At 36.6% G+C, this 24,949-nt stretch overlaps 1 protein-coding gene across 2 annotated transcripts in view; it reads right to left on the bottom strand.

The window, feature by feature from the left end:
- The window catches only part of zmat4a (zinc finger, matrin-type 4a), a 59,882-nt gene that overhangs the window by 26,395 nt on the left and 8,538 nt on the right, over positions 1-24,949 (bottom strand). For both annotated transcript variants that reach the window (XM_027142143.2, XM_027142135.2), the window contains exons 2-4: positions 22,222-22,323; positions 12,030-12,119; positions 4,126-4,282 (exon numbers count right to left, since the gene is read on the bottom strand). In XM_027142143.2, coding sequence (XP_026997944.1) covers positions 4,126-4,282; positions 12,030-12,119; positions 22,222-22,323 — 349 coding nt within the window. The remainder of the gene's footprint in view (positions 1-4,125; positions 4,283-12,029; positions 12,120-22,221; positions 22,324-24,949) is intronic.

The following is a 24,949-nucleotide window of genomic DNA, read 5'->3' as shown; positions in this document are numbered from 1 at the left end:
AACCATGATCAAAGAGAAGAAAATCAAAGTCATTTATGAAAGTTATATAAGTTATTCCTTCCTCTGTGCTCCCTCTTGGAGATTCAGTTCTTTATTTCTGCAGTCTGGCTAAAGCCTGCTGTATCAAGTGAACAAACAAAAGCAGCTGGTGAACTCAGAAACCTGAATATTCAGAAAAATGCAGTTAAATTGTCTTTTTTTGTATAAAGATTGACATTAATATATTAATTTTAATATGTTATCATTTTATTGTAACTACTACAATAGTAAAAACTCCACATAAAGTTAAAAAAAATGTGTATGAAAAGCTGAGTAAAGAAACAGAAAGAGAAAACAAGGCTTGGGAAATGTGTATTTATATAAACTTAAATGATAAAACTTTAGATCCAATGATATAAGAAGATAAATAATCAAAGAAATCAAGGACCTGGTACAGGTAACCACATTAGAGCAACAATATTAAGACAAGGGTTTGGAGGCAGGACAGAAAACAAAACAAAGCTGAATATAACCAACACTAGGAAACACATAGTAAAGTGTGTAAAGTAGTAAAGTGGAATTTGTGATGACAAAAATCAGAACTAACTTGTAGCTAATGTAGCGATTAGGGGTACAGATAGAAGTGTATGTTGTTCATAAATCAGTAAAAATCTGTTGCTATGGTGTAAGAGGAATAAAGTACAGAGGGGAATGTTGTAACTGTCGTAATTCAGCACAAATTCAGTTACCCTAGGAATAAAGAAACAAAAAGAGCCGTGATATTTGTGCTCTCCCAGTGACCAATTCAGAGATTCTTAATGAGGCAATGAAGTTATCGAACACACACCTTTTCTCTTCATGGAACGTCACCATGTTCCAGGATTTATGAACAAAGTTTCTGACAACGATAGACGGAGGAGTTAATCCGTTAACCTAAACCCTAGCCTAAACCCTTACTCATACGATTATTACAAATATTTACTTCTGAAAGTAGTCATTCTGAAAGACAGAGTTATATTTGAACTCACTTCTACTGTATTGTAGTAATCTATATCCATTCAGTAAAATTTATATTCAAACGTACATAAGACAATACAGTATTATTAAATAACACCGTAATCAATTTAAGTACAGTTAATGTAACTATTATTTAATAGTATAACACACAGGTGCATTTCAATAAATTAGAATGTCGTGGAAAAGTTCATTTATTTCAGTAATTCAACTCAAATAGCAAAAATCGTGTATTATATAAATCCAGTACACACAGACTGAAGTAGTTTAAGTCTTTGGTTCTTTTAATTGTGATGATTTTGACTTACATTTAACAAAAACTCGAATAAAAAAATGTTTTTTGAATACTTCATAAGACCAACTAAAAAAACCTTTTTAGTTGATAGTTGGCTTTATGGAAAGTATGTTAATTTACTGTATATGTACTCAATACATGGTAGGGGCTCCTTTTGCTTTAATTACTGAGTCAATTCGGCTCGGCATGGCATGAAGGTGATCAGTCTGTGACACTGCTGATGTGGTATGGAAGCCCAGGTTTCTTTGACAGTGGCTTTCAGCTCATCTGAATTTTTAGTCTCTTGTTTCTCATTTTCCTCTTTACAATACCACATAAATTTTCTATGGGGTTCAGGTCTGGTGAGTTTGCTGGCCAGTCAAGCACATCTTTAAAAAGCTGGCCAGCAGGAGGAAGCATGAAGTGTTCTAAAATTTCTTTTTTCTGTTTTCAAAACACACAGTGGAGCAATACCAGCAGATTACATTGCAACCCAAATCATCACAGACTGTGGAGACTTAACACTGGATTTCAACCAACTTGTGCTATGAGCGTCTCCACCCTTCCTCCAGACTCTAGAACCTCGGTTTCCAAATGAAATACAAAACTTGCTCTGATCTGAAAAGAGGACTTTTGGACCACTGGGCAACATTCCAGTTCTTTTTCTGCTTTGCCCACCTTGTCTGTGGTACAGGAGTGGATTAACAAGAGGAATACAACTGTAGCCAGATTCCTTGACACGTCTGTGTGTGGGGGCTCTTGATGCCTTGACCCCGGCCTCAGTCCATTCCTTGTGAAGTTCACCCAAATTCTTGAATCGATTTTGCTTGACAAGCCTCTCAATGCTGCGGTTCTGTCGGTCGGTTGTGCATTTTTTTCTTCCACACTTTTTCCTTTCACTCAACTTTCTGTTAACATGCTTTGATACAGAACTCTGTGAACAGCCAGCTTCTTTGGCAATGAATGATTGTGGCTTTCCCTCCTTGTGAAGGGTGTCGATGATTGTCTTCTGGAAAACTGTCAGATCAGCAGTCTTCCCCATGACTGTGTATCTTAGTGAACAAAATTGAGAGGCCATTTTGATGGCAGGTGTTTTGGGTTGATTAGCTGATTGGCATGTCACCATATACAAATTTTTTGAGACTGGTGGATTTTTGTTAAATGTGAGCCAAAATCATCACAATTAAAGACTTAAACTACTTTAGTCTATGTGTACTGAATTTATATAATACACAAGTTTCACTATTTGAGTTGAATTACTGAAATAAATGAACTTACACACGACATTCTAATTTATTGAAAAGAAGCCTACCATGTATTGAGTACATATACAGTAAATGATCATACTTTTCATAAGGCCAACAATTTACTAAAAATCTTGGTTTTTATTATTATAATATATATATATATATATATATATATATATATATATATATATATATATATATATATAATGTATTATATTATTAGAATTTTTTATTGGTCTTATGAAGTATTTTAATTTTCTGAGATAGTAAATTGCTTTGTTTTTGTTAAATGTGAGCCAAAATTATCACAATTAAAAGAACCAAAGATTTAAACTATTTCAGTCGGTGTATACTGAATTTATATAATACACGAGTTTCACTATTTGAGTTACCGAAATAAATCAACTTTTCTGAACTGAACTTACATTCTAATTTATTGAGATGCCGTTGTGTTATTAGCAGATATTATAATTAGTAGTATTAACTAAATGTATAATTGTTTAAAAAAAAATGGTACAGTTAAGTCATAAATTTTAGTGTAGTAAATACTGTGTTTCTAGAGAGAGAGAGATAGCCTGTTTGAAAGCATCCAGTTGAGTGGCTCTCTTTTAAGCTCTACTTACATCCTCTCTCAGGCCCTATAACTCTCTCACACACAAACACACAAACTTCCCATAGTGGGTCAATTCTACCTATAGGGTAGCACACGTTTGAAAGGATGACCCACAATGACCTGATCAGACACATTGGCACACAGACAATGATGTATAAGCATATATACGCACTCATTCACCCTAACACTATCTTACACATCTATATAGCACTGCCTTATCTCTCATCCACACACACACACACACACACACACACACACACACACACACACACACACACACACACACACACACACACACACACACACACATATACACACACACCAAAAAACAAAAATTGCAGTTTATTGTTCAATTCTGAAACATAATAAGAGCAGGACATGAGTGTATCGATTTCATCCAGCAATCTCATATCTCTGAGCACATACACAGACAGGCACAGGTCTTAGTACTTTCATGTCTTTCATTTTTTTCCTGTGAAAAAATAATTCAGCTAAATCTGCTGTGCTAATTGAGCAAGCAGAGCTAAAAAGGCCATAAAAATTCATTACTTCTTTTAAAACGGACACATAGATGCTGTTTAAATGCTATGGCGACCCACTGCTATAAAAAAACACGAGACAAAATTAAAGAAAATATTAATATTTCCCTCAGATGTGCTGTTAAATTACTAAGAAAAAACTCAGAATAACTAAAATTGCAATTCAATTGCTCTTAACATCGAGCGCTAATTAAACTTCTGTGGGAGCCGCCATACTTGAAAATGTCAATATGGTGTCACAACCTGTGAGACCAAAGTTATGAGAAAGTTGTGAATACATAAAGAATTACATTTTTACAACACAGTGTTTGTGACAGATTTAGCAGGTGAACAACAACAATAAAAAAACACCAATGTCAACTTATAACAACATATTTTTCAATAGGTTTACCAGGTTATAATAATTCCCCTCAGGTTTTCATTTCTTTGTGCATGTGTTTGTGTGTGCATGCGTGTTACCTTTCCCTATGATGTTAGGCTGTTCTCCCAGCACTAGCTTGAGTCTCTTAGCGTGGATCTTGCCTTGATAATGCGATTGTGCAACCACGGCTGAGGTAAAGGACATGTTACACAAAGTGCAGCACTTATTCTTGTCCACATCTCCTTCCTCGCTGCCCTGCAACACACATGCATGCACACACACACACGCACACGCGCACACACACACACACACACACACACACACACACCAAAACATGGACTTTTATTAAAGATTGCTCCAGCCTTTAGCTTCTGCATTGGCACTAGCTGTGTTAAATCACTACTTATACAGAAAACACTAACAGCACAGCTTCACCTCTGACTCCAAAGCACTGATGCTGGAGACTCCATCCATAAATGTTGAAGAAAATAATTCAAGCCAGAATACTTTCCATCCACTAGTCAAGCCAATTGTATGAGCAAGAAATAGAAAGGATTGCGATATTAGAACAAGCACATTATAATAAACCTGTTAGAGCTGCTGTTACAGGAAACGAATCAACGCCTTCTGAACAATCAGAATTGAGAATCCAACTGCACTGTAGTGTAATTGATATAAATGAATATAAATGAGAGAGAAATGATATCATCAGATAGACACATAGAGAAGATGAGTGCTGCATAGGAAGAGCTCATTTACCTGCTCTGTGGGTGTGCATGTGTGTGTTTTGCACATCCTGACTTGTGAAGCATTTGGAGAGCTTTCCCATCATCTCCCTATGTGGATTGTGTGAGACACATTACACACTCCCTCATGGAGTGTGTCCAACTTGTGACTTGTTAAATAGGAGTCTACACACACGCACGCACACACACACGCGCACGCCCATGCACGCACGCGCACACGCCCACACGCGCACACACACGCATACACACACACACACACACACACACACACACACACACACACACACACACACACACACACACACACACACACACACACACACACACATATATATGCACACATACATAGGAGAGTCTTTAAAGGAAACACACAGGAACACCCTTAAAAAATACAGCCTCCAAATCAAGGAATAATCCCTGCACACATACACAGGCATACACAGATACCAAGTCCATTCTTCAAAGGAAAAGTGCACACACAGATTCACACACACACACACACACACACACACACACACACACACACACACACACACACACACACACACACACACACAAACAAAGCAAGCTCTTCAAACAAAGGGGTAAACAAGGTAAAGTGCACACGCAGACACACACACTGTATCCTCACTTTATCCTCAGACAAAGGTAAAGTGCACACACACACACGCACACACACACACACACACACGTATATATATATATATATATGCACACATACATAGGACAGTCTTTAAAGGAAACACACAGGAACACCCTTAAAAAATACAGCCTCCAAATCAAGGAATAATCCCTGCACACATACACAGGCATACCAAGTCCATTCTTCAAAGGAAAAGTGCACACACACAGACACACACACACACACACACACACAACACACACACACAAACAAACAAAGCAAGCTCTTCAAACAAAGGGGTAAACAAGGTAAAGTGCACACGCAGACACACACACTGTATCCTCACTTTATCCTCAGACAAAGGTAAAGTGCGCGCACACACACACACACACACACACGAGCAGTATTTTCAGTGCATTGTGTCTGCAATGTATCTGTTTGCGTATTTTTGTGTAATTCTGTGCATCAGTAATCGGTTGTTTCAGAAACAAAACAGATGTGAGGTACATTTCCAGAAAGAAGTCAGAGCTGAGGTGAGATGAGCTGAGGTGAGACGAGACAAGACGAAATCTGTCATGTTTTGCACAGACGACTCAGTTCTCAAAGCTCAATATGCCGAGCAGAAATAATGGCACCCTTCCAGAGTTGCTCTGTGACAGGACAAGACTGAAGAACCTCACTACAATGACTCACAGTGAACTTCACAATGTACTGAGGAACAAAATCAATGCAGGCAGTAAGTTCACTTTCAGTACAAGGACACCTGAATGTATGTGGATAATAGAAGACTGGATATCTGCTGTCACTGCATCCACACTCACTTCAGTCTTAAAATAAAAAAGACAAGAAAGGAATCAGCCTCAAATCACACGTTCACATGTACTGAGTAGAAATGACTTCATTAGAAATTTAGAACTTTCTTTCTTAGTCCCATTTGAGGTTAGTTTCATTGTTTTCCTCTTTCTTTCTCCTCTTTTTTCTTTCTGGCATTTTTCATTTTACCTTTTTTTTCAGATATTCTTTCTACTTTTCTTTCACCCCACCCATTATTTCTTTTGCCAGATTATTTTCTGATATTCTTACTTTCCTATATTGTTTGTCATCAATTTTCATTTATCATTGGTCTTACTGACATTTAATCCTTCTTCCTTCCTTCTCATTCTTCTGTGGTATTTGTTTATTTTGTTGTTTTGTATTCTTTGGCATCCTTTGTTTTTTTTCTGACAAGCTTAATATATTAATCTTAATATATAAGTTTTGTTATTTTACTTTCAGATGTTTTTTCCTCCTCTGTCTTTCAAAAAATGTCCTTATAACTTTTTTAAAATTATTTCTTTTGTCATTTCTTTGACATTTACCTTTCCTTCCTTCATTCGAGTTCTTTCCCAAAATTAGTTTTTCCTTCTATTTTCTTTCTCTCTTCATTCATTTCTCTCTATTCATCCATTTGTTCTTTCTTTCTTTCTTTCTTTCTTTCTTTCTTTCTTTCTTTCTTTCTTTCTTTCTTACTTATTTATTATTACTACAGTATATATTCCTTATACTATTTCTTTAATTTTAATATTTTTTTTATTTTCTTTCAGAAATTTCCATTTGCATTTTTATTCAGGCATTTCTGTTTCATTCATTTGTTCCTTCCTTCCTGGATTGAGAGCTTAAAAATGAGTGCTAAGAAAAATGTAAAAATGCATCTTCATTTTACAATTTTAAATTTCCATTTGCATTTTAAGAAACAAATTTAAAATTTCTGACAGCAATGTGTTTGTGAGTTAACACTGACAATCTGAGATTTTCTTTGACGGCAGTGAAGTTGTCCATTGAATGTACATATTATGTGAAATCTCACATAATCTCACACATTTGTGCACTGTTCTACATTTTCCCTCCCAGTCTGTATGTTAGTAACTGAAGTACACTACATTTGCTTTATATAATCTTTAGACATGCTGGACGATGAGTACGTGGATCAGGTGTGTTCAATTAGAGTCGGATTTAAACTCGGCAGCAGGTTCTGAGACATTAAAGTGGGATTCTGATCAGAAATAAACATGCCATTTCAGGAAGTACTGCTTGGCCTGAGTATTCTCCATCTGCCTTGAATCATCTTCCTCACGATGTCACACACTCCATACGCAGTTTCCCGGGAAGTAGGTTGTGCCGTGCTCAATGTCCTTTTTAACTTTTTATTTTTAATCAGAATATATATGGAGCTTCAGGATTTCTGAGAGCTCTTTGATCATAATGATGGCTATTGCATTCAGCTCCATTACAGCCAGTGAGCGTAATTAAAATATGTAACACATAGTCAAAGACAGAAAATTACTTCATTTTTATTCTTCACACCTTCTGATTCTGGTAGTAATTATCCTGCTTACAAACTGAGAGAGATTTTATTCTTCAAACTTTTTTCCTGTAATTAAACCAGCCTGAGCCACTTTAACGCACCATCTGCAACTTTAATATTTGTTATGAGCATCATTTTTGCTGTGGTACTTATGCTTTATAAACAACATGAGGAGTGCGTTACATATGGTTCTCTTAGCAGCGTCTCTCTATCGAGAGAAGCATAAAATGGTAGTTCATTAATAAGTGACTTTTGTACAAAAGAAAGGTATGATTTCCTTTAAAAAGTTCATAATCCCAGAAACCTCCAGAACCTTTACATTTTTGCCTATTATTTAGCCTAATATTGTCAGCTCCCATAACATTGATATCTCCTGATGCTGTGAGTATATTATTCTATAGCGATATGACGATTTGACCATAACAATAACCTAATCATTTTAATAAAAAAAAAAGAATACAATGAAGTAAAAAAGCTATTTCTCATACTAAATATATTTAATATAGTGCATATGTGCAATTTAACACAGTTTAAATTGAAAATATTGGAGTTTCATTTACATGTATAAGTTTAATAATGTACATACTGCACTTCTAAGAACAACTGAGCTTTTCTGATGTTTTTTGTTTTAGTTCACATATTCACCTGTTCTGTGTTAGCTCTTTGATTAGTTTGCCTTAGTTTCTGTGTCTCTTCACAAAGTCTTCTCCTGCTATTTACCCTGTTAATCTAAGCATCATATTCTCACCGATGACCTGTCATTGGGATGAAATGATCATGAGAAGATACACTGTTCCTGGATTGCTCCCTATTAAACAGACTTGTGTTTTTCCTCAAAGGCAAGTTACAGCAGTATGTAGACATCATGCAAACGGACAGAGAAGAAAAGTCAGCATATCGGTTTTCACTCTTCCTCCAAGTTCAGGTCGATTTTAAACACTGCTAATTAGATCACTAATTAAACCCCAGACGACTCGGAAACACGTCCCAGGATGCTAATTGTGTCATCTTTAACAGGCTGTTGTGGAGTTTTAGCAGTTTGGTAGTATCCATATCAGTGCAGAAAGAGCAAGTTCTGATTCACTGAGGTTTTACTGTCTGCTCATTGAGGCTCCATTACCAAGACGAGACAATGATGCTGTAATGATTTCTTTTCTTTTCGGGTTAATAAATAGTGAATATTTTGTAAAGCTTACCCTGTAACATGGTACTGTTTATACAGTGTGGAATCTGTATCAGGTTTCACTGTGCATCACTGTGTATTTCATCATGCAGAAAGTTCACAACTTGACAAAACTAGAACATGACAACGTTTGCCTTTAGCGAAAGTGACATAATAAATAAATAACAAAAATCCTCCTACATGTGGGAAAGCAGATCTCTAGTGACACATTTACAGGAAATATTAAGAAGCAGAAATAAAGAGGTTTTAGATTGTATTTAGACTGTTTTTAATCTTCTTCCCAAACATAAGCGAGATTATCACATCATACAGCAATCATCTTAAAGTTATTCTCGCCTTCAAGCAGAAAACAACCTTTAGCGTTAGAGTAAAACACATTATAGCTCTACGCATCATAATAATCTGCCGTTTCTATCAGAACAGCCGCCATGCAAAGCTCACATTTCTGACTGAAAAAAATAATTGCTTCCACCTCTATATTGTTTTCCTCTCTCAGTAAAGTGCTGACGTTAAACTCTGCCGGGATCTCTGAGAGTAATAAAAAAAAAAGGTTTCACATGTTAAATCCGATGAAAAGTGGAGTCTTTTCATTTTATTGTGCCTGCAACAAAAACATTTTCTATCGGCGGTTCGATTATAAAATCAATGAATGAAAGTATTCATAAATACTTTCTTGATTCTGACAACCACATGGAGAAACAGAGGTCTGTACACTGTCACTTACTTCACACCAGACAAAGCATAAACACTAGCTAGAGACTGACAAAACATTGCCCAGAAAACCAGATGACTTTAGTCCCAAATGACTCGCTACACACTATGCACTACGTACTCTAGTGTATGAATTTTAGCAGACTTGTATAGTCTCCAATAAAACACTTTTTTTTATTTTGCAAACAGGAAGTACAAACTGTTTCCCTTTTAATGACAAAGGCTGACAAAGGATGTCAAAGGATGTCAGACACATTTAATGGCAGTTCTGACATCTTGCCTATCAAAATGTCAGTGGCCATCTTGAAAATTGTTTCTTATCCAGTGACAGCTCATGGTAACACTGCCCCTGTTTCTCTACATAAACAATGCCACAAGCATTAAGTGCTGGAACCGTCCAACATTTCACACTTTCAGCGTCAACACAAAACTCACTCTATTGCTGAAACACAATAACTTTATGTTTATGTTTATGTGGATGTATGAAATTAGGGACATATAATTGTATGCTCATTTTTATGTTAGTACATTAGCTGATTTTATCTTTCTAGGCAACATAACCACACCTTCATGGTCAAAATTTATACATATGTTTATGGACGACACTAAGACTCCTTACTTAAAAACAAAAATAAATATATAAATATTCCCATGCTAGCTGCATTAGCATCAAAGCTCTAGTACACAACGCAAGATAGCAATCATGTCTTGGCTGACTGGCTCCATCTGAAGCGGAAATTTGATTTTCCGCCGAAGTGTTCCGTTAACAGATGGCAGATAGAGATTAAACACCGCAGGGATTTCAGTCTCAACGCTCCATTCAGCCCCAAGTGCTACGTCTTCATTGTCAGAGCATATACATCTGAGCTGTTTTTTTTTTTTCAGGTGGCACAGAAACAACGTTCATTGTTCCTAAGAAACGCAAACAATCTATACTTTGTACACTACACAAACTCGAAATTCCTTGCAATAAGAAGTTAAAAAACTTATTTTAGTTCCTTAATTGAATTACATCACAGTGTTTGGATCTCAGGGCTTCTCTTCTCAAATCAACATTTAAAGGACACGCTAGGCCCCATGGAGAGAGCTCTTTTGTGGGTGTGTTTAGAGGCAATGGGATGTTAAACGCAGCATCTGCGAACTCCACAGGCATCTAGCACTGCGGGAACACAGGGAGGAGAGCAGGAGGCTGAGAACAGTGCAACAACAACGAGGGGAAAAAAAAGTAATTAAAACACAGCCATGTACTGTATTTTTAACGCCTCAATGAATGCTTATGGTCAGGGAAAAGGTTGTAAAGCAACAAAAGAATATTTTTACTTGCATTAAACAAATCAAAAGCAAACAGGCTCAGAATCACCATTTATTCCAAAAAACTATCCAACTCAAGTGCACAGAATTTTAGAGACTTTTTTTTAATTCAAAATCACTTTTATCTAGACCAGAACCCACCTCTAACAACTTTTAACTAGCTGAATAGTAATAATAATATCTTTTATTCCTCTTCTGGCACAGCATTTATTAACGAGCAAAAGGCTTTTCTCTTTAGTAATGTTAATAATGATATTGCAAAAACACCAGAGGACTATTAGTAAGATGTCACCATAGACACTAGTTACTATAGAAACTATAAATCCTTCGACATCTGTGGGAAAGCAGACCAAAAATATAACCGAAAGAAACAGAACATTGAAATTTAAAGATTTTGAGTACATTATTTATTTATCTATTTAATCATCTTAAATCTTAAAAATATTGTCCCAAATTAATCAACTTTTATAGTTACTACAGAAAATATAATGTTACTATGAGCCTATTAATATAATACCTGTGATTTGCTTTGAAGCCAGAATGACTGTCAGAGCTGCTATTGTGGAAAATTGGCCAATATACTTCTGACCAATCAGATGCCAGAATGGACATTCAGTAAGCTGGCTTCATGAGACAAACTCATAGAAATTAATTAATTCTAATACATTGACCAAAACTGCTTAAATGCCAACAAATGGTCTAATCAGGTCTAATTAAGATTTGAATCAAATACATCACAGACTGAAATTTTCATACTGTAACATTCAACAAGAGCACCTTGTCCACCATCCTCGCTAGAGGAACACGGCTTCTCTGTTTACCACAAAATGTTCACCCTTTGTTGGCTACAAGCTGACAACCCAACGCTGTTCCCGCTGTCATAACACGAATTATGACAGCGGGAACAGCGTCTGACTTTGAGCTTGAAGCATTTTCTTCTCTTCGCTTGAAAGAAAATTGGAATGACGCTCAAATTGCTCTGAGTGCACATCGCTTGTAAATCCAGCAAGGCAGAAACGAGGCCGTTTATCCATTCACAACACCCCAAAATCCCCCCCCCATAATAAAAAAAGGATAATACTCACGTTGTGTGTCCGTAGTTTCTTGGCCGGACATCCTCCATCCACTGGGTGAAGCATGTAGTAGAGACGCACTTTGTTCGCATGTTTTCGACTCTGCAAAAGAATGAAAAATAAAAGTCAGGACACACTTGGATGTGTGAAAATATTCAACTCCAAGGCAATAACTGTAAAAGTGGATATTATACTATATTGAAGTGGATATTATACTATTATATATGTTGTGGATTTTCCACGAAACAAGGAAGTTAATTTTTTCTCTTGTGTTATAGCAACTATAAACAGCAGTTCCTTCCCCTCCCATTTCTTTCATGAAGAATGAACACAGCAAAATGCCTTCCTTTTCTTCAGCTTCCCAATTACAACATTATGGTTAAAAAACGCAATTTTCTAATGAAAACAGAAGAAAATCTTAACTTGTCATATACAAGCTCTTTTAACATTTTTAAATATAAACTTTTAAAAAGTTTTAGCTTCTAAAAAGAAAATAAGAAGGATCCGGTAGGTGTATGTAGTCAGTTAGTTAGCAAATTACTAGTGTTGTATTAATTTAGTGTTAATCTTATTACATTTAGAATCTGTATATAGCTACTAACATGTTCACTAATAGTAAATGAGACATTGAACAGGCCACACCCACAAGAGACAAGTAACCCCTGTTGGTCACTTGCTAGTGGGATCATAGATTTAAAAACAGTTAGACATATGTAAATAGTATGAAATATAAAAATGGATAGCATGAGGGAGTACAATGTCTTTTTTATGTACAAATATCCAGGCCCATTTTATTGAAAGCAGTTTGTCTTCACAGCAAAATGACGAGGCTAGACTTAACCGATTCACCACAGCTTGTCTATGTGACACTTTTCCAGACTCCTTCTGGTGGAGTGCAAAACTATCTATCTGACACTGCGAAAATGACAAAAATAAACTGTTCTTTACAAAGATAATGATTTAAATTCTGTTAACTGGGCCAGAATAGACAATATGCACAGCTGGAATGTGCATTGACTGAAGGAGAGTGTGGGGAACAAAAGAAAAAAAAGACTGTTCTCACTGATAAATTATTATTGCAGCCACTATTACAAAACGATAGGTCACAAATTCATCAATGCCTTCAGCCGGATCCAATCGATTTGCTGCTTCAGTTTATGTAGAAGTTACGCCATTTGACAAGAAGAGTTGGATGGTAGGGCAGAGAGAGAGAGAGAGAGAGAGAGAGAGAGAGAGAGAGAGAGAGAGAGAGAGAGAGAGAGAGAGAGAGAGAGAGAAATGGGTAGCAGAATTGAAAGAAAGAAAGAAAGAAAGAAAGAAAGAAAGAAAGAAAGAAAGAAAGAAAGAAAGAAAGAAAGAAAGAAAGAAAGAAAGAAAGACCGCCAGATGCTACACATATTCACACTCTGGCATGTGGATTTGGAGTACAGTGGTTGTCAAAGACAGGTCCATGAAGTAGAGCCAGTAGGACACTAGCCAAGATCAGATCAGGAACTGGTGTGGGTTTGGCTGCAGAATCTGCAGAACTAAAGCAACCAATACTACAGCAGTTGCCATGACACAAGCAGCATGAAAAAAAAAACAAGAGAAATGGAAATTGCTGTTGGCCATAGAGCAAGAGATGTTTACTAGTGTAGTGAAACAGCCAGAACCAAGCAAAATTTGCTCTTTGGTAATGAATCAAATAATTCAAAAGAATAACTCAAAGAATTACACTAAACCATTTTCATTTGACATTGTCAAATATAATGTTCATTGTCATGTTCTATTCTATCTACATTGACACCGATGCCACTGTTTCTATGATCTTCTCAAGACCATATCTCAAGCACCATAACCTTGCCATCTTTAGGACAGGGTCAAAGAAGGTATTCCAGGAGGAAAGATGTATTCTGGGTATATGTTTCATTTTTGCCCTGAAGCCTTAATCAGTGAACAGATGTACCAAAGGAAAGTGTGTAAACATTGGCAATTGGAAAGCTCTGCATCAGGTATAATCCTGACTTAGATCACTGATTGCTTACACTGATTCTGGAGATTTATCTTCGTACAGCATTTCATTTTAACAAAATAGATGACAAATCAAATCTGATTATCTGATACAGGTCTGTTGCGCTGATCTTAAGCTGGATTTCTGTTGGAAGGGAAAAATCCAGAAACAAAGCTGGTGATTGGTACCTTAGGTAATATTGGTTACTGTTGTTATTTGAGGAAGAGGTATTCTAATCATATGCCCCATACCACTGTGAGTAACACTCAAGTTGTTGCTGACGACAAGCAGGTGTCAGGAATACAGGCTAAGGAAACAACCTGAACTGAAGCACTTTTCACCAGAAAAACTTATAAGCCTGACTCAACATTCTGCCTGTAGCCTAATGCAGATGTTACATTCAAGAAAAGCCACCATCTGTCTCTCACATTTTACAGATGACATCCATCTGTGAAAGAGAGAAAAAAAGTCATTTAATAGAGGAGAGAAGACTCTTTTAATCACGGCCAAGGTTATAACAGTACCTTCTTAGGTAAAGCATTTTCTACTTACATTCATTTGTCATTGCCATGGAAGGTGGGAGACTACAAAATATTAAAAAAAAGACAGTGACAGTGATACACTGGTCATTTTTATGTATTTTGGGTGGATAAAATAAAGTTATAAAACACCAGATTGAGCTAGTGCTGTGCACCATGTCCAAGAGCTCACAAGACCCAAGAACAACAAAAAAAGTGATTTAAAAGACCAATTTATTAATAATCCTAAGTAAATAAAGCCAACGATGTTCATTAGAAAATATTGCAGATGGGTTTGGAAGTGGGTAATTAGTCAGAATTCCTCTGGAAAAAGGTGGAATTCATCAGTGTTCCATTGGGAGATGGGTTTGCATGTAATTTAAAAAACACACCTCTAGACTGAACTGGATCATAAGTAGGATCAGCCTAGCTCAACGGTATCATCCAATTTTTATAGATGACTGAAAGTCTGTCAAAAATTTCCTATTTGTTTTCTTTTCTCTTAGAAGTTGTGGATAGGGAGGTTGGTTATTAAATTGAAAAAGAGAAAAAGAGAAAAACAGTCCTGAAAGTTATTGAAACTGACAAACTGAAGAAATCAGAAAAGCTATACTGCAGCCTTGCTCCTTCTTTTGGACTAGTTTAAAAGCAATTCTTCTTACTTCATTTTTGATGCCTCAGATCATAAAAATGGTGAAAATATGAAAGCATTTAAAATCCATAGTACAGGACAGTAGTGTACAAATAAATAAAACCAACTGAGTTTGAGTACTGGTTTGAGTATTTCTGCTGCTTGGCAGCAACTTTGTTCATAAAAGTTTAGAAAAAATGGCCAAGCTGATTCAACTTGGCAGGTTGGCTATCATACCTCAAATGATGTTAAGCAGAAAAGTATCGCAGAAAGTGTATTATTTTGAACCTTGAGGCAGATTGGCGACATCAGTGTTTTTCACACTTAGGAGTTTCTGAAGAGTGTATGTTGGTAGCCTGGATAACTTTCAGGCTATAAGGTTTAATATTATCATCATAGAGTATAAAAACTCATTATAACTTTACCTTTTTATAACTTTAATAGTTACTTCACACATTTTCAGTGTTTTCTTAATGAATTCCAAGCACAGCCATTCCCCACTGTGATGGCCATCTACAGACAGTGACCATAGAGGTAATAAATGCTGTTTGTCAACTATTTAGGCTGCAAAGGATTGTTCCTGTACACATTCCCTGTTGACTTTAAAGAAGGCTAGACATCAGGATGCACAGTCGAAGTGTAATTGATAGGACACAGTCAGTGTGCCCTCATGACGAGATCCATCTGACAACCTTCCAAGAAGCAAACTGCAGCCTTTTGTAGTCTGAAAATAAGGCACTCTTGTAAACAGAAAGTTGTATCTCTAGAGGTCAATTAATCAATAAATCTATAGAATTCATCAAAGCACAATGTGCGCTGTTGTTTTTCTTCAGACATCACTTGCTTTTACCTCACCACCATTTTCTCACCACCTTCTACAGTTATTTAACAACCAAGTTTCATGAATCAAGCGCCTTTTAAGGCAGAAAAGTGACAACGATCGCAGACACAAAGACATCACATAGTCTTGTAAAGCCAGACATCTCGCCTGTTTCCCAGCAGACACGCACCTCTGGAAAGACTGGACATATAGCTGATCGGACTGCATCCTTCAGTATCAGAAGGAGCTTTATTGCCAAGTATGCTTGCGCATACAAGGAATTTGTTTTAGTGTCATACGCTTCCAGTACACAGAGACCACAAGATGGGTACAAAAAAATACACATATGCAAAAAACTGAAAAATAAATTGAAAAATAAATAAATTGTATGTACTGTTGTGCTATACAGTAGATAGTAGAATGGAATAGAATAGAACAGAATAAGATGCAGCAATGTACTAGAATGGAGATGGTAACAATTAAATGTAAGGTTATTGCACATTGTTATTGCATAATGTTGGGAACATTTAACTGTTCATGAGGTAGATTGCCTGGGGGAAGAAACTGTACATGTGCATGGCTGTGCTAGTATTTTGGGCTCTGTATTGTCGGCCAGATGGTAAAAGTTCAAAAAGTGGATGACTTGGATGTTAGGGATCTAGAGTGATTTTCTGAGCCCTTTTCCTCACTTTGTATATACAGTATACGGAGACATAAACAGGTATGCTCGTATACTATGTTTCCGAGGACGGAACATGAGACTGAAGGGTTAGTAAGCAGACTACTAATACAGTAGATCAAAAGTATTCAGAACTTTGCCAACAGAGATTTGGACAGTTTATGTCATTCTTCATGTAAGATCCTATCAAGCTTCATCAGATTGGATGTTGACCACCTATGCACCTTCAAATGTGCAGACATTCATTGGTGTTTAATGCTAGGTTTAGACTTGGCCACTCAAGGTCATTAAGAAACTTGCCCATGCTTTGTGTCATTGTCAGACTGAAAGGTGAAGTGTCACAAAAGGCTTTTTCTCTGGAGAAGGTTTTTGTCAAGAATGTTCCTATTTTTATTCCTGCTATCCCTCAACTGTTACTAGCCTTCCTGTCCCTGCTGCTGGATCCTCATCACATGATGCTGCTGCCACTATGTTTCACAGTCGGGATGGTATTAGCCAGGTGATGTGCAGGTTCCCCAATATCTGCACAGGACTTTTGGAGCTCTTTTAGACTTCTTATCTCCCTATCTCTTCTTTTTCTTCTCTCTGTCCCTCCCTATCTTTCCCGGATTGCCAACTCTAGGAATATTGTTCCAAACTTCTACCATTTCAAAACTGTTGAGGTCACTTTGATCCTTTAAACACAAAGAAATTAGCCTTAGAAATTGGTTTGTATCCTTGCCTTGATCTATGCTTTGCCAAAATCTGATCAGAGATCCACAGACTGTTTCTTGGACTGCAAGGTTTAGTTTATGTCCAGACTGCAGTGTAAATTGCAGTGTGCCTTTCCAAATGACTTGGAAAAGATGGACTCAAAGACACATCTCTAGTATAAATAAATAATGGAGTACTTGTTTGACATTTTAGGTAATTAAATGTTGAAACAATAAAGTGTGCAACAGGTAAAGGGGACTGAACACTTTCTGAATCCATCCATCCATCCATCTAACCATTTTCTACCGCTTATCCACAATAGTTAATCATATACCAAAAACAGATGTAATAATAAAACAGAAAAAAGCACAGTTCAGCAAACTAGGAAATATTTTTTTACAAGGGAAAACATCCAATTGAGGGAAAATGCTTAGATTGCTTTCAAATTGAAAAAAAAAAAAGAAAACAAACAGAAATCAAAGACCAAATAAGAAAAGCAGAACAGACAGGACAGATAATTAAGTGAAGGGTGTACCACCAAGAACATGCATGCAAATAAACACATGCATGCCTTACCTTATTAACATTTGATGGTGACCTAAACAATAGCAAATGGATAGATAGAGTAAAAACCTTTGCCTTTTTCGGTTTTCAGAGTGTGCACTTTCTTCTCAAAACACATCCTGTTCTGTTTGCTCGTGGGACTACCTCAGTACAAAATGTGTCGATCTCATGAAGTACATTTAGAAATTGTGAAAGGCTGAAAAATTGTGCATCCTGCTCACTGCAGAAGTGACCACAGAGCAGAAAAATGTGGAACATTCCATCCACTGGGGCCTTAATGAACCTACAAAATGATAACACGTTAACATTTCTATATTAACTGCTCATTCAAAGGAACTTGTACAGTATGGTGGACATAATTTAAGCCTGAAAAAAAAATTTTAATGCTTCTGTTTCTTGTTTGGAGAGAGATGTTTCATTATAATAAAAGGAAGGACATGTAAAATGATTTTTTTTTTTTTTTTACTTTCAAAGGTTTAAAAAATAAGTATCATTTATAGCTGCTTTAATGCAGGTGATAACAGGAACTAACTTGATTTGTGGATGTTCCACCATATTAAATGTCGGTAAAAATGGATAAAAAAAAGCTTGGTGTGTTGTTTACTAATAAATTGAACATTGTAATTGGAACTTTTTTGTTGTGGCATAAGAAAACTTTTTTCTTACAGTAATACCTCATTTTTGAATATTTTCATATAACAGCATGGCCCCAAGTATTATCCGTCATGTTAATCACCTGAAAAGCAATGTGTATAAATAAAAAAACATCAGCATGTACTCATGCATGCAATCGTTTTATATTCACTCATGCTCATTTTTTTTTAATTGCCAGACAAACAGAGAGCTGCCCATAAAAATTAAGTCCCAATGGCTGCTTATTTGACATTTACCTTCCTTGATTGGCTTGGGTTTCAACCCAAGGGAAAACACTGAGTTTAAATCTACAGCGAATAAAAAACACTTAATATAAATTTCCTGAGCATTTCATATATATTTTACTTCAACGACATTTTTTTTCCCGATTAGCTCACCAGTCTCGAGATTCAAATCAACAAAGCAAAAAAAGTTTCTTCTTAATTAATTCCAGTTAGTGATAATCCAACATTAAATCTGTTTCCACAGCTGACCGAGAACCAGCAGGAAATGTTCCCTCAGACAGACTGCTGAGTACAAAAATGGCTTTCAGAAACATCTTGGTTAATATTCCGTACAAGACTTGGACATACAAAACTCCACCACCATGCCAAGGGACTTGCTATTTATTCCCAGTGGCTTCGGGGATCGTTTTCCATTTAATAGTGCTCTCACTCTTTTATTTGCTTCACACTTAGCCTCCAATGGTGGAAGTGATAAAAAGGGGTTTACTATCTATACAAAAATGGAAAGGAATTGTTTTATGCCTGAAAGGTTTCCTGTAGTGTATAAGCATAAGTCAGTATTAAAAAGGCATTTTATGATGATTTTAATACAACATTTTTTCTTGCTGTTAATGTGCAAAAATGCCAGAAAAATTGCCTTTATACACGGTCATTTTGTTGAGAATGTGCAAGCTCGGTGTGCACGTTTCAACCAAGCAGCGTAACTATGCTAGCAATCTGTCATGCGTAGAATCGGTTAATAAGCTTTTCAACAAACTGCTAGTCAGCAATATGCATTTTTCTGCCCTTCCACCATCCATAAAGCGATCTAACAAAAGCAATATTTGCATAGAAAGCTGCTCAGAGAAAGAGAGCCATTCTGAAAAATTGACTTTTTTCAAGAGCACTTGGCAGAAAATACAGATAGGGTCAATGTAATTAGTGAAAAAGTTTCACCACGCTGTAGGCATTGAAGCAGCTCGCTGTATAGTTTGAAAATTTGATGTGAAATCGTAGTCCACCCCTGCTCTAATGTGCTCATGGTGTTCATTATTCATGAAAATGGAAAGAAAGTAATGAGGTGATGATGATCTTTCAGATGCGTCTTTGTTTTTACTTCAGTTTGTACTATTTTTTTTTAAATGATTTTGCACTTTACTCTTTTCCTGTAACATGATGCTGTTTTTTGTTGTTGAGGCTGGTAAGGGAATGTCTGTTTATAGCTGATATGTCATACTTCATATTCATTGAAATATAACCATGTGGAATATAAGAAATTATGTTCTTAAATATTTTTTGGCAGCACAAATTTATTTGAAAAGCATTTATGTCTTCTGAAAACCTAAATCTGTTGATTTAGGGATTGTGTGTCATTAGCAATTTTAGTAAATCACTTTTTTATACTTTTAAATAAATACCACAAAACCAATCTAGTAATAAATACGTTTTGACGCAGTAATATGCATATAGGTGTTAAATTCCTAATGAATTAGAAACAGATTTCATCTATAAGAATTTATCCAAAAACTGATCTAGACAATAAAATCAATTCTGTAAATAAATCTGTCCAAAGAGAATCCGATATTTATTAGATGCTATTAAATGCTATTTTACAATCCACCGTAATTTAGCTTTCATCTGTCTGAATGGTAGGTCATACTCAGTGACTCAGTGAAGGATTTATTCTGTGGTCTTTGGCTGTCACTTTTTTCACATCCAAGCAATCAGAGACTCCTGCTCGTGAACCAGGAACCATGAGAATTATTTTGCAAGAGACATCTGAGTTATTCCTGTGTGTGTGTGTGTGTGTGTGTGTGTGTGTGTGTGTGTGTGTGTGTGTGTGTGTGTGTGTGTGTGTGTGTGTGTGTGTGCGCGCACACCCATGTGTTTTTTGGGACGAAAACTAATTATTAAAAGTATCAAGACAAGATCTGGACATATTAGCTACTGTTAATAAAATTTTTAGTTAAATTTGCTTTGATACTGCTGCATAATCAGAAAGATATGAGCATTAAATGTTTCAGCTGGCTGCATTAGGGATATCAGACAACACAGAGGATTTGTTGACTCCAAATTAGCATTGGTTTTGAAAGTACCCCAATTACCACTGGTTTGTTCTTTATAAACATCTTTTGGCTCTGCTGGTAACATCGCGGGCAGAACAATGTGTGCATCTGCTGCATTCAGATGATTATTGATATCCATCCAAATGAAGCTTTAGGCGAATACTATAGTGAAAGTGTGCTGCTATTATGACTGTATTAAATGTGTCGGCTAATACATGCATGAATTCAGGGAAGCTCCTCAGTGATTGTGGAGGAACTAATTATCACAGCTACATTTAGGGAGGACAATTAAACAGTCACACTGATCATCAGCAGGCTAATGACACAGACTAAGAAATCACGTGAGGCAGAGGAAATTGTTCCAGCCTGTTGTTCTCTGCTGAGGAAAGCCCGAAAGACGTCTGGAGAAGAGCATTTGTAAGGCTCAATAGATTTGTACATGGTTTACGTGTAATCCAAAATAAAGTAATCTCGAGGAAGGGGAATTTTTTTTTTTACACCAAACCCCTTTCAAACTTAAGATTTAGATGAATGTTGTGCAGTTACACTGAACTTATTTGCAGGATTTTTTATGACAGCTAGAATGACAGAAGAGTATCCGTTATATGAAAGTGTAGCTTCAGCTTAGCTTTGGTTCCTTAAGAGAGCACTGCCTCAAAGAGCTTGCCTGAGCAACAAGTCAAAAAGAAATTACTTTCTGCAGCATAACCGGATCAAAGCATTAGACGATGCCGCAGCTTGACTACATGCTAATGCTAATCGCTTGAAAAGGAAAACTGGGTACACAATCTGACATTTGAGTGACAAGTTAGTAGGCTTATAACTTAAGTGTGTGTGTGTGTGTGAGAGAGAGAGCTTTCAAAAAGCCTCCAAAAACAAGAACAGAGCAAACATAAACACAAGTCTTTAACCCTATTCATAGGATATAATTTGTGATATACTCTATAACCCATTTAAACCGAGATATACAGTATATGAGACCTGGTTATGAATGTACATCCGAACCGTGCATTCTTACTAGCGGCTCAGTTACCTCAAAGAAACAGATCTGAAGTAAATAGAATAGCGTACACTGTTCTTAGTCTGTTAATAATTCAAGTATAGATCTTTTTAGGAACACAAAGTAAACAAAGAGGTAAAAATGTCCACTTGCATTGTGCGTTTTTTTGTTTTTAGTGTGTGGATAATATAGATCTTTTTCTGCAGATGAAAGCAAGCCTTAAATTACACTTTCCTGTCAAAACATATCATTGGCAAAGGTACATCAGCCCAGCCGTCTGGTCACGAGAAACGCACCGCATCGGCGAACGGTACAGACAGAAGACGAAGAAGGCAAACAGATGGGAAGTCAGAATGACGGACAGATTAGAAGAGAAGAGTCCTGACCTCGTAGTGTGCCACTCTCTGAGACTCGGAGATGAGCTGTGCACTGCACACTTTGCAGTAGGTGTCCGTGAAAAGGCCCTGTTCCACTTCTGTTGACTTCATCTGAAAGAAAAAAACGAAAGTCATAAATCGTCTGGCAATTCGGAAAAGGATAAGGAGCATTGTTACTTATTGAGAGCATACTCATTTCGCTGATTTTATTCTCTCAGCAAAATAGGCTGTATGGTGTCTTGTGGATCCGGGGCTCATTACCAGAGGTGAACAACTCACAAATGTATTAGGTATTAGCAAGCCCACTGGGGCAGCTCCAGTGTGATGCCCATTTCCATATTTTGGTTTGGCATGGACACCAGATGGACACGGCTAAAAAGTGGTAGGTAATATAATCTAAAACATATCAAGCAAAAATTGCAGGGAAAGAAATATGGATAAGATCTTCTATTTGCAAAACTGATGATGCCTGAGACCATCCCAAAACATGATAATAGTTGGTCTGTCTACTCTAAAATGCCCCAGGGTGAGAATGTGTGTCAGAATGTCAGAAGAACATGTGGATGTCACAGCAAGGAAGCAAGCAAGAGCACAGCAGAGCTGGCAGATGTTCTCAAATCTTTCTGCCTTCCAGACAACGTATGATCTCAGAAAAAAAAAGAAAAAAAGAAAAAGAAATTCTATACTTGGCTCAGGTAAAAAGGTTCTGCATTATTACAGATGACGAAAGCTGACTTTTTAGACTTTTAAATGACTCTAAGATTATGTGTTTGGAGCAGTAACATTTGATTAAATCTTGTCACTACTTCTAAAGCAAAAGTACACTTTCTTAAATGAGTCAAACAAACATACATTTGCATGCAATAATTCACTGTTTCTGAGCTGCTGTGAGTCACCCTGACAGTCCCGTAAAATCAGTCAGTGCTGTTTTGAAAACTGAAGGGAAATTGTAGTCATATCTCATAAGCCCGCTCAGATATAAACGTCATCATGCCCCTAACCTTAGGCACAAAAGAAATCAGACTGCATTACTCAAATTTCTCAAAAGCTAATAAACAATGGCCTGTTGATTTATTCTTGTTGGGGAATTTGTTTCATTAGCCAGTAGTTACGTTGTTTAAAGAAAAATAATGATTGTCTTCAAGCGCTCAAAAATTATTTGATAATAAAATACACTGAACACTGATGGGGTAATAAGAATACACACATTAGTATCTAGATGTGATAGTTTAGTTATCTGTACTTTATTTGATATACCTAGCTATAGAAAGCAAATTTTCTAAACCCCAAACATTTATACGTTGATTCCTTTTTACAAAATTGATAAAGAAGGAAGGTTTGAATGACATTTTTGTGACAATTTCTGGAAGAGGCCTTGAATATCATATTAATAGAAGACCGGCCGAGGAAGCTGTGAAGAAAGCTGTGAGTGCAAGGAGCAATCAGTGGAAGGCTCAAAAGCAGAAGGACAAACACACCCCCATACAGAGACACTATCTCTACTTTGTGATGCTTGTGATGCTGTGAAAGCAACTGCTAGGCTGAATGAAGATCTCTGTGTGCCTTTTTCCAACACGTACACACATTCTTGGCTTTTGTGCTGGTGTCCCAGTGTCCCAGATGAGCTCATTAGCATTCTGTGGCATAACATTACAGAAGGAATAAAGTGAAAAGTGAGACTAAGGGGGACAGCAAAGAAAAAAAATCAAAGTCCTAGCAGTGTTTTACTGATCAAAAGAATTACCACTATAGAGGCACAAATGAACAAAAACAAAATGAAAAATGTGACATTGAACCAGATGTGTAAAATCCATGGCACTAGACAGCACTAGAATAACTGAACTGAAAGCTGATTGACTGAAATCTGAAAGAGATGTCATGGCTTAAAATGGGTAAATTAGATTATAACTGGCAAGGCAAAGCCAATATATGCCCACAATGGGGATGAAACGTAAGAAGACATTCAGACAGCCTCTGTCATGTATGGAGACAATAAAAGCAGGAGCCAATCAGTTAGGTTACATGGCACTAGTACATTGTCATACACCCACAACTCCAGAAAGGAACTCCCATCTCCCCTTTGTAGAACCAGAAAGGAACTCCAATATCTGCTTTGCAGTATCAGGTAGGAACTCCATTTCCCCTTTGTAATACCTTTGACTACTAATGGTAGTCAGGACATGAACTACTATTTCCCATTTGCATTGCACTGCATCTCCTGCCCTGCAATTTCGAAACTACATTTTCTCTCTGTAGACTAGAAATTGAACCCACATTTCCCCAAGAACCTTGATTTTCTTGAAAACCCCTATTTCCCTCAACAGGAACCTCCATATCCCCTTTGCAGTACTGGACAAGAACTAACAATGGTAGTTTGGGTCAAGTATTTATACATTATTTATCATTAAGCATTTTATTATAGTCATAATTATACACATGTGAAGGTAACTCATTCAGCTATTCTTTCTTAGTCACTTCCTACCAATTTATCTTTTGGCAAATGCATATTAGTGTACTTTTCTTTTTTATCTTTACAATCTATCACAGTTGTGATGATAATCTATCACAGTTCATAACCTGGGTAAACAAAAAACAATTCTGTTTTGGGCTTTGAGTAGTCCCACTGACCATACTGTCACTTCATATAAAGTCACTATCACTCTATTCTTTTGCATCCGGCTCCAGTTTGTTTCTTTAGGGACCAACATGAAAGAGGACAGCACCATTATTTTACAAC

Source organism: Tachysurus fulvidraco, chromosome 9 (assembly GCF_022655615.1).
Source record: "Tachysurus fulvidraco isolate hzauxx_2018 chromosome 9, HZAU_PFXX_2.0, whole genome shotgun sequence".
In the NCBI taxonomy this organism is placed as follows: Eukaryota; Metazoa; Chordata; class Actinopteri; order Siluriformes; family Bagridae; genus Tachysurus; species Tachysurus fulvidraco.
The sequence above is the reverse complement of the archived record's forward strand: the minus strand, read 5'-3'. Positions and strand labels throughout refer to the sequence as shown.